The sequence below is a fragment of the Camellia sinensis genome, chromosome 14 (assembly GCF_055761805.1).
Source record: "Camellia sinensis isolate YWXY chromosome 14, ASM5576180v1, whole genome shotgun sequence".
NCBI classification, from domain to species: Eukaryota; Viridiplantae; Streptophyta; class Magnoliopsida; order Ericales; family Theaceae; genus Camellia; species Camellia sinensis.
Window position 1 is genome coordinate 14,079,051 of NC_138974.1, and position 15,950 is coordinate 14,095,000.

At 37.4% G+C, this 15,950-nt stretch overlaps 1 protein-coding gene across 2 annotated transcripts in view; it reads right to left on the bottom strand.

Annotated features, from left to right (window-relative positions):
- Window positions 1-2,486: 2,486 nt before the first annotated feature.
- Window positions 2,487-15,950, bottom strand: part of LOC114271563 (replication factor C subunit 1) — a 21,413-nt gene continuing 7,949 nt past the window's right edge. For both annotated transcript variants that reach the window (XM_028213182.2, XM_028213176.2), the window contains exons 15-24: window positions 15,281-15,450; window positions 14,797-14,887; window positions 14,222-14,403; window positions 14,058-14,097; window positions 11,654-11,778; window positions 4,806-4,878; window positions 4,625-4,717; window positions 4,299-4,545; window positions 3,200-3,259; window positions 2,487-2,863 (exon numbers count right to left, since the gene is read on the bottom strand). In XM_028213182.2, the coding sequence (XP_028068983.2) occupies window positions 2,706-2,863; window positions 3,200-3,259; window positions 4,299-4,545; window positions 4,625-4,717; window positions 4,806-4,878; window positions 11,654-11,778; window positions 14,058-14,097; window positions 14,222-14,403; window positions 14,797-14,887; window positions 15,281-15,450 (1,239 nt within the window). In that variant the 3' untranslated portion in view covers window positions 2,487-2,705. The remainder of the gene's footprint in view (window positions 2,864-3,199; window positions 3,260-4,298; window positions 4,546-4,624; window positions 4,718-4,805; window positions 4,879-11,653; window positions 11,779-14,057; window positions 14,098-14,221; window positions 14,404-14,796; window positions 14,888-15,280; window positions 15,451-15,950) is intronic.

A 15,950-nucleotide genomic window follows, 5' to 3' on the forward strand; every position in this document is an offset into this window, starting at 1 on the left:
AAAAGGGGATGAATCATTACTCGCTTATGAATTATTTTATTGTTTGCTCAAAAAAAGAAGTCGAGCAATAATTGAGATTGGTGGTCTCTCTTACCTCACCATCTCGGGACACCAGCCTTTTCAAATGAAGAAAATAGATCGGATCCATGAGAGAACTTGTGGGTTTAAGGGCCAACACATGTCCTGCTTCGGTTGTTTAAATTATCCATTTTGTAAGACTTTTAAAGTATAATATGTACGAAAAAATTAAATTAATCTGATACTATCGGCACTAAAAAATAATTTTTTATCGATTATGACTTGTTAATTATGACCAAATCTCGTTTAGTTGATTATGGCTCGTCGATTATGACCAAATCTAATCTCATTGGTTGTGATCAGTCGATTTTAGTTTGTCGATTCAAACTATAAATTATTTTAACATAAAATTAAAACCACGCCACTAAAAACTATTTTTGTCTATCAATAAACATGTCCAAGCATGGAGAGATGAACCAGTATGTGGTAGGAGCAAGGACCACAAGATTGGTGACACGTGTGGGCTCTGAAATGTAGAACAAGTGACAGAGATGAAGCAGTTAAAGGAGCAGTTTCATAGCAGTGATAGCAGAGGCAATTTCTTCTATCAATATGCCTGAAAATGTGATGGAACATGGCCAAACGTGACCCAGGAGTGAAGCCATGAGTTTAGGGATATGTTGATGCATGACACGTGGTTTATTCGCACAAATTGAAGAGAAAGATAAGGCTACAGCAAATGAAGCAGTTACAGGCGGTTGTGGAGATCATGGGCAAGAGTTATTCAAAGAAGTGGAAGTAACTTGTTTCATAAAACACGTGACAAAATATGGACAGCATGACCAGTGACATAAAGGCTGGAAATTTGAAGGAGGGAAGGACACAAAAAAATCAACTCACAACTTGAGAAATCTAAGAGTAGTCTAATATATCTAGGAATAGTAGTACTCGTAATTAGGAGTAGCAATAGTAGTAGTGGTTAGCATTTGTAGTCTGTACAAAGATCTATCGATTGTAGTGTCAAAAAACTTGTAATTTGATCCTTTATGGTTAAAGTGCCAAGTTTTTTTTATTCTCAATCAATTTCTAGTTGTATTTACTTTGTTTCTTCAAGAAGTAAACCTCCAAAGAAGTCCTTGAACCCGTCAAGACATTAAAACACTCAACCACATTGTTTGATCCTGCTGTTTGTGAAAATTGATTTGTTTGTTGTCTGCCAATATTACACCCAAACCAAATTTTTGCTAAGAGATACTTATAACATTCTCATCTTATTACATTTATCTTTTAAAAAATAAATGACAAGTACAATTTTAAAAATAGATTATTCATTTTTTTTTAGATAAACTCAATAAAATAAAATAAATTATGATTATCATATTAATTTAAATTTTTTTTTTTCAATGAATGATGCATACAAAAGTTCTTACAAAATAAACAATTCAACAATCATGTAGTGGACTCCATGAATTTGGGGATGATGCTGCTGCGCGTGCTGTTTGGCAAAATGTGCCCATTTCGGAATTCATTTTGATAATTCAAACCGTTCACATTTTAAAATACATCAAGTAAAACATGCCTATAAAAAATTAAGTTAATCTGATATCGTTTACCTATTCATCCACTCACATTTGTATTCATTTTAATATTTTAAATCACAATTATTATTTATTTTTGTAGATAAAAATGAGTAGATGAATGAGTAAACAATATCCGATTAACTTGATTTTTTATAGACATGTTCTACTTGACGTATTCTAAAATGTGAACGGTTCGAATTAACAAAATAACCCCGAAATAGGCTCATTTCACCGCACAACAGTATCCCCAATCCCTGGATTCCATAAACCCCTTAAGTTTTTAGATTCAAATTTAAATTTGAAAAAAAAAGAAAAAAAAACCACCACCCCTAGACGTATAACGTAACCCCATGTGTACATACCGCAAAAAACCGTAACCCCATGCGACTCAACTTTGGATGTTCTATAATTTTTTATTTTAAAAGTTTGTTTTAAACTGTTTAATGTATTAAATAAAAAATAACTTAAATAAGATTAAAAATAAAAACTATAAAATTAGAGAAGGATGCTTTTAGCTTACAATAAGAGTGTTAAAATTCAAATATGTACAAGAAGTGCTCCGTAAAAAATATGAGACACATCCCTTACCCTTGTCCAATTGTTGAGGGTTTGCCATAGGCATTTTGAAAAATCCATGTAAACATAGGTTACCACTTAAACTATAACATAATAATAAAATTCTCACAAAGCCCAAAATTGAAAGATATATCAACATTCTCCATCCTTCAATTTTCAAGAGAAAAAACCAAGAATTTAAGAAAAAAACATATTTGTTTTCCGATAGATTTTCTTTTATTTTTTTTGAGATTTGAAATCGTGGTTATGGAGCATAATCGTCACTCCTTAGTAGTAGGAGAATCCTGCAACTGAATTCAAAACTCATGCCCAGCAGCTCAAGAAAGTATATAATGCACTCAAAAAGATCATCATCCAAAAAGGTTATCTTACACTTCACAAATACTAGACACAAAAGACATCCTCCCAGTGTGCTGAGGAATCCGGAAAGGGGGGAAGAAAGAAAAAAAGTAGGGGAGGGACGATTACTTACAGTGATTATCAACTAAGACAAAATTATGAAAGCCTCAAATACTTTCATGACTCGCTTTCTCATCTCTTTCTCTTGGCAGCTGACCCTGAACCACCTCCACGTCCCCCTTTCTCTTTCTTGACTGTGGCTTCAGAGCCGCCTCCTTTGCCTCTGCCTGATGGTGCCTTCTTCGCACTAGTGTTTCCAGCACCCTTCAAGTCCATATGCACTTGAATTCCTACAGAATTTAGGCACACATATTCCAGGAATTCTGATTATATAAAAAATATATAGAGAAATACTTTTAAAAAAACCTTAGGGCCGTTCTTCTGTTGGAAAATTTGTATCAAGTGTATTAAAATGGGTAGAAAAATGTATTAAAATGTTGAAAGTAATTTGGAATATGTCAAATGTGTATTGGCTTTATGTGATTCAAACATATATATATAGAGAGAGAGAGAGAGAGAGACAGAGAGAGAGAGAGCATAAAAACATGCGCGCAAAGGGAAATAAATTGAAATTGTTAAATAAAAATTTCCAACATTTATTCAACAAATAAAAAGTAACCACCAACCTTTCGAGTTAAGACTCTGCAGATCCAATTGCACCTTTTCCTCACCATCAGCAGTATCTCCTGGAATGCACCAGAAGCAAGAATTAAAATAATATATATATATTCACCAGCAAAACCTGAAAACTCTTTAAAGAAATTTATTGAGGTAGTTAAACTAACATTCAAAATGGCAAAAATAGAAGGGACTTTTAAGGTGGAATTTGTTAGAGTTTGAAACATCAAACATTAATTTTTTTATTTAAATAAGTTTCCCAATTTTTTTTAACTCAAAAGTATATATATATATAGGAAAATGCTATACAAACAAAAAAAAATTACAAATTTTTCTTACAAACTGATGTGGCATGGAGTGATACAACTTTGGAATGTGAAATGAGGCCCAACTTACTAATATTCTAGGTGACACATCAGTTTGTAACGAAAGTTTGTTTGAAAAGTTTGTTTGTATAGCATTACTCATATATATATATTTGTGGAAAATAGTCTTCTCCTCTTGACAGATTGGATTAGAAAATTACTTTTTAACTTTCTCCCCTGATGAAGATACATGACATTGGCTAACCACTCAAACAATTTCTATGATGACAACCCAAATGTCACAATGAAAACAAAAATAGAAGTTTCCATTACTGGAGAGCACATGTATCATTGTCAATATATGCAAACACTATTCAATGGAGCCAGTTGATTTCCTTGGCCCTCTCACCATCTGCCAAATACAAAATCAATCAAATCGAACTGCTATTGCAATGCCATGTGACAAATGACAGATTAAAACTGGATAAAATTTGAAGGTATTGATGGCAAAAGTTGTTAAATTCCCAGAATTTTTAATTTTTTCCCCCTTCATAATTTTGTTTAACAGAGAGCCTCAAGGAAGTTACAAGAAGAAACACCCAAAAAGGCCACTGTTTGAAGTTTTACTTTGCACAGTAATAAACCATAATACAAAAATACTCCAAAATCATGATGCTATGGGACTTAAAAGATCCCCATTAAAATTATACGAGTTCTCTTATTACAATTTTACAGTACAATGTAGCTGTAGATCATGTAAAGACCAATCAATCATAAAAGGGATCGGAGAAAAGAACCGTACCCGAGTCCTCTGTGTCTGAAGAATTCTCCTCTTCGTTTTCTGCCAATGCATCACCATTCTCCTCTGCTAATCCTTCTTCCACTGGTTCTAGCATTGCCGCGACCCGTTTTTTAGGAACCTTTTTAATACCGGGAAGGGTAATTAAATCAGCAGTCCGAATCACACGTGAGCTACTTCCTTTATTGTATGCCTTTGTCAGCGCAGCTTTGACAGCTGGCTGTACGCCATCTAGTGGATTTGGGCGTCCCTGATGAATACGGTATCCACCACATGATTAGGGAGTTTCATGAACTGTTTTGAGATAGTAGGATTAACAGTGTACCTACCTGAAGTTTTGATATCTCCGCAATAGTATTAAAGTCATCCTGGCTTATAGAGTAAGAATCCATAAACTCAACAACTTTCTCCACAGCTTCATCCTGGTGATTATTTTCAATTAGAAGAAAATCATATGCATTAACAACTAAATTCAACTACCATTGGATAATCAATAAAATAATTCCAAACCTTCGGCAGCAGTCGAAGTGGATCAGTCAACCGTTTGAGAAGAGGAGTAACGTAATCAACTCGCAATGTTGTCCTGCAACATTTACAGAATCAGAGTAGTTAAGCAACTTGCAAGAAAGAATGAGACCACGAATTCTGCAAGCTCCCCAGACAAATTAGAGATGGTAAATAAATACCCTTAGGGCACATATGCATTCATTCCAAATAACTTGATGAGGATCAAAAATATGAATGTTGCGATTATCAATCAATTCATGAAAAAAAGATTCGCAAGAGAACAAATCTGAGGGATGAATGGACACAACCTTATATCGATGGACTTCCTACCCAATGAAACATTATGAACAATGGTTAATAAGAATGCCAAATCACTTGAATCTCAGTCATTTTGATTTCTGGAAGAAAGAAAGAAAGAAAGTGTTCTCAATAAATTGAAGCCTCATAGGAACAGGTAATAGAGGCTTTCTGTGAACGAGACAAACAACACAATCGTGGAAACAAGTGATCAAAAGAAGCATCACCAATCTCAACATCCTCCTAAAACCAAACAAGGCCCCCATTCCCACCTTAAACGCTCAAGTATACATTCCTATGCTCATGTGAAAGGCCGCGGCCAACTGGCCTGTAGCTCTAAAAGGATCCATCCATGGGAGAAATGACCAATTCCCTAAGAAATGCACTTCCACAGAGATCTAAAATTGCCCTTATAGACCACATGAAAATCTCAACCATTGGATTTAATCTATAGTTGCTCTCAATCATAACATGCCATAGAGAATCTCTCTCAGTGGGGAATCTCCATAACCATTTACCTAACAATACTTTATTCTTAGCAACAATGTTTTCATTGGCATGGCCCCTTTTGTTTTTAGGAATAATCACCACATCTCAACAAACTAATGATCCCTTTCCCCCTAATTGCAACCTTCCCACAAAAATTCCTTATCAACTCTTCAACTTTGTTAGCCGCACCCACCGGAATCTTAAATAATGATAAAATAATAAATAGGAACACTAACCAAAATTGACTGAACGAAAGTAAACTACCTCCCTTAAAAATCATAACCCTCTTCTAATCCATTATTTGCCCAATCTTCTCAGTGACTGGATTCCAAAAGTCAACAAACCTAGGACTTCCTCCCAACGGTAACCCTAAATACTTAACTGACAAGGACTCAATGGAAACACTAACAAACTAGCCAACCTTTTAAACCTATCCATTGGAAAATTAACGCCAAATATGACAATCTTATTCATTTCACCTCAAGTCAAGAAGCCACCATAAAAATCCTCTATATGCCAAACAAATTAACCATGCCACCTTTACCCCAAGAAAAAAAAATATGGTATCATCTACAAACTGTAAATGAGACACAAAGTTTATCCCTCCCCTAAACAAAACTATTTAACCAATCCTAACACCCTAGCCCTATCTACCATTCTTGCCAAAATGTCCCACCACTAAATTGCATAAATATGGGAATAAGGGATCCCCTTGTCCAAGTCCTCTTGAAATCTTCAAAAGCAAACCACGCCTTACAGTTAACTATAATAGATACATTACACATGGAACAACCACCATGAATCCAAGTTCTCTATTTATCCCCAATTTTTTTAAAAAAAATAAAATCCAAAAAAACCCACTCAATATGACCACACGCCTTCTCACAGTCAACCTTGAAAATAATATCCTCTTTACTACTTCCTCAATAATCCTCCTCGAAAGCCCCCTGAGAAAAGAAAATGGTCTCTCCTAAAACCAAATTTAGTCTCCTTGATAACACTTCAGCCAAACCAAACTAAGCCTTGTGTCCAATGAAGTTGGTCGGCTACACTTAGCCAAAAATCCCCAATCTTCAATAAATTATCCTTTTCAGGAATTAAACAAATGAAGGAAGCATTCTTGCACATATTCACATTCCATTCTCAAAAAGTTCCCCAACAACCTTTACCAAATCTCTCTTAACTACCTCCTAACAATCCTAGCAACCATCGTAAAACAGTCAAACCCCAGAGCCTTATCAATATCACATTCAAAAACAGTCAATCTAACCCCTTTCTCCTCAATGGGTTTCTAGCCAATTAACCTTACAAGCCTCGATTGGACACCATGCCAAGCCCTCAATCTTTACTCTCCTTCCTACACAAGGTGTACAACCTAGAATAAAAAGAATAGATTTCAGTAACAGCCTAATTTTCTCATTTGCTACCTGTTAAAATCCACCTACTCTCCACCTACTTCACCCACTTAAACCTACTCCACTAAACCTAACCCACTACACCACTACCACCTCACCTACTCCACTAAACCTAACCCACTACACCACTACCACCTCCACTTCACCTACTCCTTACCTACTACACACTCACCCTCTTCTATATATAGGAATCATGAATCATTGTAATAGATATCAACATTATATCAATCAATAATACAATTCTCTATTTCTCTTTATACATTAAATTTCTACATGGTATCAGAGCAGGTTTAGAACCTAATATTTTTCGCTTCACCGGCGGGCGGCAACCTCACCTTAGCCGTCCGCCGGACCTTAACCTATTTCGTTTCTTTTCTACACATTCTGAACATTGACAAAGGTGACGACACGGCAACACTTGTTTTTCTTTGTGAATGTTCCCGCCATGTGCTTGCTTTTCATTTTAGCTACCACCTGCCAATTTGAATTTATGTTGATAGAAACTTGCTTCCAGTGGAGAGCTCCTTTCCTGGTGCGTTTAAGAAGCTCGCCCCCTTTAGAAACAAAGTTCAATGCTATTGAGACATTTGCTTCTTCAACCTGTTCGTCAGTCAGGGATATACTTGTAGCTCCATACCCCTTTTCCAGCCTTGCCTTCAGTGTGGCAGCCCCTCTCAGTGATTGGGAACGCAGCATGCGCTGGTTTGGCAGTGATGATAGTGATTCTGTCTACTGGTTGCAACCATGAAACAAGAAGAGAATATTCCAAATGGATCTGGAAGCTAAGCCTGACCATTAGCATCAACATCTTGTGTCTAAAGTACACAAACTGATTTTCTCTCTTCTCTCTCTCAGCAAACCCAGCACAAATGGAGAGGGGCTACGAACCTCTCTCTCTCTCTATGCACTGACTCTCTTTTTTTTTTTCGGAAGCTTTGAGTTTTGAAAGGTAAAGACACACTAGACCCACTCACTTCCTTTTCTTATGAAGAGAACATTTTTAATATCTTTACTCACCCAACATGGATACCACTCACTTTCTTTTTAATATCTTTACTCACCCAACTTTTGTCCCCCTCTTTTCTTATTTCTTTATCATCACACCAGACACCAACTTTTGTCCCCCTCTTTTCATTTCTTTTTATTTTTATATTATTCACCCACCTCTGCTTTTTTCAACTCTTTATTTTATTTTATTTCATTTCCCACACTGATGTTTTTCATATAATCCATCTACCAATTCTTTTTATCTATTTTCTTTATCTCTTGTTTTCTTTCCTTTTATTTTTATTTTTACACAACAAAAAAAAAAAAAAAAAAAAAACGGAAGAAGACGAAACTGCACACCAAACTCATTTTATTCATATCAAGGGATCAACCCCGATCACAATTTTACACCAAAAAAAAAAAAAAAAAAAAAAAAAAACAGAACAACCACATCCACAGGCAGGATTTTCTTCTCTACTCTGCTGCATGTCTTTTCTTCTTGCCTCCGTCCTGGGCGGCCCTTGACGGTGTTGCCTCCGTGTTTCCCATTCCACTGGGCACGATCACTCCACCCTGCTCCTCCACTACAGCATATGGTGGACCTCCAAATCGGAACATCACGGTGGCCTTCCGCTTCAGCTCCTTATTTTCTGTCTTTAGCACACTTATCTCTGCTCGCGCATCCTTATACATGCGTTGGAGCAGAGCCAGCTGGGAGTTTAACTGTTGCACCTCATTTGTCCTGCTCTGCAGCCGGTGCGACAAGTTTGTGACCGCAGTCATGGTTTCTACACATGACTTCAGAGTATACTGATTGGCCTCAATATCAGTTTGCACCGCCATTTTTTGCTCCACCGACCGCATCGGAAAGTTCAACGGAGCAAACACAGAGGTGTTTGGTTGAGGTTCACTGGCCACCGCACCAGTTCTCTCTCTTGTTGACTCATTGAGGTCGGGAAAGAGAGTGAGTAGACCACGGGATGAAGAGGCCATATTCTGGGTAGCTGAACGGGAAGAAGAGGCCATGTTTTTTGTGTTGCTGAGTGTTTCAGAGACGGGTTGGTTACAGAGTATTACAGAGTTTCTCTCTCAGCAAAGGAAGAGGTTTTTCAGAGGATTTTCAGAAGTTCTTTGTCTGCCTCAGCCTCAGCATCAACCTTGGTTAAATAGCGAGGCAGCCACGCGTATCGCGCGCCACTTGACGCCAGACGACAAACGGGCGCGCCAGTCAAGGCACTCACGTGCCTCGCCATCATGTCCGGCACATCTTTTTATGACTTGGGCTCGCCTTTTGATGGCACGCCTTTTGAAAGATTGGGCACACCTTTTGAGGGTGCGACTTTTTAAGGGTCCGACAAGACTCTGTAAACTGTCCCGACATTGATTCCGGTTAGCTCCTTCATGGGTCCGACAAGACTCTGTAAACTGTCCCGACATTGATTCCGGTTAGCTCCTTCATGGGTCCGACAAGACTCTGTAAACTGTCCCGACATTGATTCCGGTTAGTTTCTACAAGGGTCCAGCAAGACTCCGTAAACTGTCACCACAACTGTCACAACATTGTCTGCTACAACGGTCCGACATGACCCCATAAACTGTCTTCTACATCGGTCAGACACCGCCATCCAGTGTCCTCTACACCGTTATGACACCACCATACAGTGTCCTCTACATGGTTATGACACCCCCATACAGTGTCCTCTACAACGTTATGACACCACCATCCAGTGTCTTCACCAATGGTCTGACACGACCATACAATGTCTCTTATCCTCTTTTATTTTTATGTATTTTCTTGTTTTGTTACTCTCTCTAAACTCAAGTTGGTTAGTTCCTATCCCCCTTGAGTTTGCGGGGGGCTGTTAAAATCCACCTACTCTCCACCTACTTCACCCACTTAAACCTACTCCACTAAACCTAACCCACTACACCACTACCACCTCACCTACTCCACTAAACCTAACCCACTACACCACTACCACCTCCACTTCACCTACTCCTTACCTACTACACACTCACCCTCTTCTATATATAGGAATCATGAATCATTGTAATAGATATCAACATTATATCAATCAATAATACAATTCTCTATTTCTCTACGAAACAATTCGGAATTGTTATCTCATACATTTAACCATATAATTTTTTTTGATTTTTGGTTCCATGATATTGGCTCCCTAAACACCATTTTTAACCATTCTCAATTTTTTTCTAGAAACCTCACTTTCAACCTTGTTCAAATCCACAAAAAAAGACCTTATTCCAAACTTTTAATTTATCCTTCATAACTTTGAACTACGTCATAAACTTAAACCCCTCTTGCCTTCTAATCCTACAATTATCCCACCACTCCTTAAAATAGTTTCTAAAAGATTGACGCTCCAACTACTTATTTTCAAACTTAAAGGTCAAAGGACCCCATTAAAAGGAGAACTCCCACAACTGAAGGGCAATGATCCAATGCAACTCGAGGAATCACCTCCTACCTAACACTTGAAAAATTTATCTTCCCACTCTGCTGAAAATAAAAACCTATTCAATCTATAACAAACCAATCTAGCCTGAAGATTTGACCACGTAAAGTGAGCATTAGCCAAAGATGGATCAATCAAATCAAAATCCATAATAGACATGTCAAAATCCCTCACAGTGCAAATAATCCTATCCCTGTTGAGTTTTTCTGAAATTGCCCTAATTACATTAAATTAAAGTCACCCACAAGACACCAATTGTAAAGCCCAAATCATATAGGTCAACTAACTCCTCCCAGAAAGCTTCTCTTCACCTAGGACAATTAGAATCACAAACTCCTATTAACCACCACTCACTTTAATCACCCTTCTTAAACCTAACAAACAATGAAAATTCCCCCTCTAATGACTCAAGTTCATGTAACACACTATCATCCCACATAATCAAAATCCCCCCCGATGGGCCACAGGAAGGTAAAACCACCCATCACTTGTGTTAGCCCCCCAAATGCTTTTACTTAGGGTATGTTTGGTTTGCATTTGGGAGATGAGTTTTAGAAAAAAATTTCTAAAAAATTGTTTGGTTTGAGTTTTTCTCAAAAAATTTCCAAAATCACTTTCTTTCTCTTACACATCAATCAATCACTTTTTCTCTCTCCTCTCTTCTTCTCAATCACTTTTTCTCTCGCACACATCTACTCAAATTCTCCCAAAATATCAAATCATCCCAAACTCTCAAAAAAACAACTCTCCCAAAATATACAACCAAACAAACCAAAAAAAATTCTAAACTCTCTCCCCAAAATTTTTTTCAAAAACAACTCTCCCAAAAACAAACCAAACAAGCCCTTAGTTTCCTATCAACTTTTCAATGTTTGTTTCTTGCAAGACCACTTCGTATTAGTGAGAGAGAGAGAGAGAGAGATATTCATTCAGCTAGGATCTCAATGCTACCAAGCTTAATATCAAACCCAGCTACATAAACTCATCCAGCAGTAACTCAGCAGTTTGTTTTAAAGATCACTGCCTATACTGACCAAAATATATATGTATATATATAAACTGAAGAACAATGTCTAAACCAATGCCAGGTGCTGTGAAAGCTGACTGTCAGCAGAAGATATTGTGTTCCAGACATTCTAAACCATACAATGTAGCAACCAACAGATATAATACATAAAATAGATACCTCCCCAAACCAGATTGACGAGAAGCGAGAAGGTGAACATGCAGATCCTCCAAAAGTCTTACATTCTTTCCCATTGTTGAGTTCTTTCCCAGCCAGCCGCCAAATCTGTTGAAGTTACGTTCTCCCTGCAAAAACAAATCCAACTTATTGTGTCAAAGACAACTAAGAATGTATATCCAAATTGCAGATGCTAACTTCAGAACCCACAAAAGCCAAAACGTGGCTCAAAAGTAAACCAAAACTTTTCAAACCTAATTAAATTCTAAAGATAATGGGACCAAAAGGATGAAATTTCAAGACTATGGAAATATAAGTTTTAAAATAAATTACAGGAACTGTGTAAAAAAGTAATCCATAAGGCCCCCCATCTAGATAACAAACTCCCCTTGAAGGCAATGGAAATACCATTGAATTAACGATTTTGTTGTAGCTCCATACTTAGCACCCTTGAAAAATTCTAGCCATCCACCTCATCATCTAAAGAGTGCAACAGATTTATGGAACCAAGTGTAGAAAAGTACACAAAGGAGCAAAAGAGGACCCCACCAACTAAAGACAATTCTCCTCGAGGACAATGAAAATGGCCGATGAATAAAAATTATGGTAGCTCCTCGCTTATCACCCTTGGCAAATTGAGTCAGCCAATATTGGTACCGATGGTACATAAATGCAATTCATTATTCAAACATCTATTCATTGTTCCTAGAGCTCCTTGTAAGGCTTGTTGGAAAACCGATTGTCAGACTTGATTAATAGCCCTTTGTTGTTCAAAATGAATGGTTTCATTTTCGTAATTTTCTAATTGATCCTATATGTGGTTGCTTTTTGTAGATAATTGTTAAATGAATTCTACATACACATGACCACATGTATTTTTTTTTTTCCTTCTTCCAGGTATTCCACTGATTCTTTCCATTATTTCCTAGTTAGAAATCAAGAATTCATTCTGAATGCTTTTCTCACTCAATTTAGTCATAAAACTCATAAGGAAAGTGTAAGAGGAGTTAATTTGAGCCCATTAAATTAGTTAGGCCCAATAGTCCAAGGTCGGTGGGCTCGAATTTATCATAAGTCCAAGATTGGTGGGCCCGGATTTATTGCCATCAAACGGGCCGAATCGCTCTAGCCTCGAAAGGGTTTGGATCCACGAACCTAGAGACTTACTCGAGCTCGAACTCGAAAGGGTTCGGATCCACGAACATAGAGATCCGAAGCACTTTGCTTCGAACGGATTCAGACGCAATCTAGAAGCCGCTCCATTAATGAGTCCCAGAACACTTGCGAACTCGGAGCTTTCCGGAATCTACGTACCAGAACCATGGGCATAATGGAATCCAAACAAAGGACCCGATCCCGAGGACGGTGAGTAGAGATAAATTCACTCTTCGGTTAAACTAGCCTATACCCAGGTCGAGGAGACACGATCTAGGGGATCCCTGAGACTCAACAATATTTGTGGCAGGACGTTCTCTTGAACTACCCCTGACCCTTCTGCGGCAGGGCGTCCTCTAGGACTACCCCTAACCCTTTGGGATGATTGGAGATCATTGGTTAGGTGTGGCTAAGAAGAAGGATTCACCGAGAGGTTGATCTCCTCCTCGAGGGTTTTCCTCATCCTCGGAGAGGTCACCTCTTCGGACAAAGTGGTTAGAGAGAATATTCTCCATGTGCCTTACACATGGGCTCCATCCTACATCATGAGGTGCCTATAAATAACACCCATCCATAACTTTACAAGGGATGGATTTGGGAGAAAAAACTCTTGGGAAAGAACTAATTTCCCTTCTCCATTATCAACCTTGAGAGTGAAAGTGGGAGATACATGGGAGAGCCTTGCCATTATTCTCTCTCTAACTATTTTGCCTTCTTCACCCAATCTCTTTATCTCCATCATCTCCTTTCTTTTGTGTTCTTAGTTGAGACTATTGAAGAATCTAAGCCTCTCATCATCCTCTAGAGAATTCGAATTTTTCTTCAAGGATCTTCAAAAATCTTCGAATTTTCCAACAACTTTCCTGAACCCTCTCATACAGAAAGTAACTCAAAACCACCATATAAATCCAGCACCAGGATCCTTGAATGCCAAGTTTTAAGCAGTTATTTTACAGGAAAATTTTAATGAAATAATTAAAGAAAACAAAATCATTGTAAGTCATCATAATACCATGAAAGCTTTAGATGGATGCCATAATCTGTGTAAATGATTACAACATTTTAATTGGAGTTAAATTCCATAAAACCAAATAAATAAAATCATCATAAGTCATTATAAAACCATGCAGGTAAAGATGAAGGCAGCAAATCAGTGCAAGTGACTACATTTTAGTTGGAGCATTCCACAAGACCAAAGACAAGAAATGTTAAGAATATAGATGTATGAGCTGCCAGAAATCAACATCATCACCTGTTCAAGTGTCTCCCTTTGCCCATGCAACAAAGCAGCACTGTTACCAAGAAATAAAAACCAAACAGAAAAGAAAAAACGAACACCAATTAAAGCTATATGCAAGTGATTTTAGAAACCAGTATTCTCCAGCACTGACCAGGAAAAAATGAAAAAACACCTACGGAATTATACAAGATGCTAGAGTTCCAGTCTGAGAGAGCTGCCACTGCCGATATCTTCGAATCTGTACATTTATAATATCCCCATCAGCAATAGACTCCGCAGCACGGGCAATCATGCTCATCCGTTTCACCCCATTATCATCTTTGCCAGCCGAACTTGGCCTATAATTTATGTAGTTTTCCTGCCATTTATTATAAAAATAATAATTACCAGACAATTTTAAAGCAAAAGAGTGAGAAGTTTTGCAATGTTGCCTATGCAAAACTGTGAATGTCCAAAATAAGGCATCCAAATAAGCAGAAAGAAGTGATTTAGTGTTCCAGAACAACAAGATTACTGGTGTCATGACCAGGGAATGCAGCAGCTATGAAATTAGCAAACCTAACCAAACAACAAAAAATAAATAAACAAGAAAATAAAATGCAAGAGGGACATATACAAGAAGGCTGGTTCTGATATGTTAGAGAATCATCTCAAACACCGCAGCATTAAGGGTTTACCAAGAGTTTCGATTACACAAAATAGTATTTTGACTAACCATCAAACCAAATTGAGTTAACAGATAGGAGGATACCTGAATAAGTAGAGGGACTAGATCAGGATCACTCATGCTTAGGTCAATCCGCTCATCCATTCGCAATTTCCCTCCATTAAAGCCAAAGAGCCTGCAGAAGCAAAAGGTAAGTTGGTCTGACGTGCACTTCAGGTGGAATGAAAAGCTCCATGATCATACAAGGAATCAAATTACAAGAAGTTTTGTTGCATAAGCATAACAAACTGTACTTTGTGTATAGAAAAATTCTATTATATATAAATATATAATTAAACCACAAATCGCCAGAAGGGACAGACTGACAATTTAGGAGCTCGCATTTATACTTGAGCTGCCAGCTTTGTGACCAATTGATAACAGAAGCTGAAAATTTGTTTCAATCACCAACCTAAAAAGATACTGTACAGAAAACAAGAAGGAAAAACCTAACAGCACAAACAACTACACCACCTACGCCATGAAAAGATATTATGCAAGCACAAATAAAAGAGGAAAAATGTCATACTTATCAACAGCTGTGAATGGTGAAATATCTACATCCTTTGCACTACTAAGAAGGCGCTGTCTAACGTCATCATATTTAATGACTGACATGGAGAGACTCATATACTGCAACTGGTTCAGAGCCATGCGCACGTCTCCATTGACTCTTTCTGCAAGCTCTTCAAGTGCAATCTAAAATAATAAACAAACAAAAAATCTTAGCAGATTTGATAACAGTGTTGCTTCAAAAGGGCTATTGGACGAAATATGGCACTAATAAACTGTTCTTTTAAATAGGAAAAACAATAAGAAGTGAAAGGACAGCTAGAAAAATGTCAATCAAATCCCTAAAACCTATTGGTAGAAACAACATTCTTAAAGTATATATCAAAGGAACTTCATAGACTCTTCTGGAAAAAACTAGAATGATCAAAATATCATAAAATAAAAATCCAAATAAATGAAGGATAACCCTGCAGGAGATATCAGATTGATTAATCAACAGTAGTTTTCACAATTCCAAGTAAGACAATTATGTACTTCATTGCATTTCTGACTTCTGACTAAGCACATTTTGTATCACATAAAGGATAAATTTGGCAATTTTTTGGGGTGATAGAGAGAGAGAGGAAAAAAAGCTAAACTGTTCAAGCAGGTTTACCCAAAGATCAAAATGGTTGCTGTAAAAATTT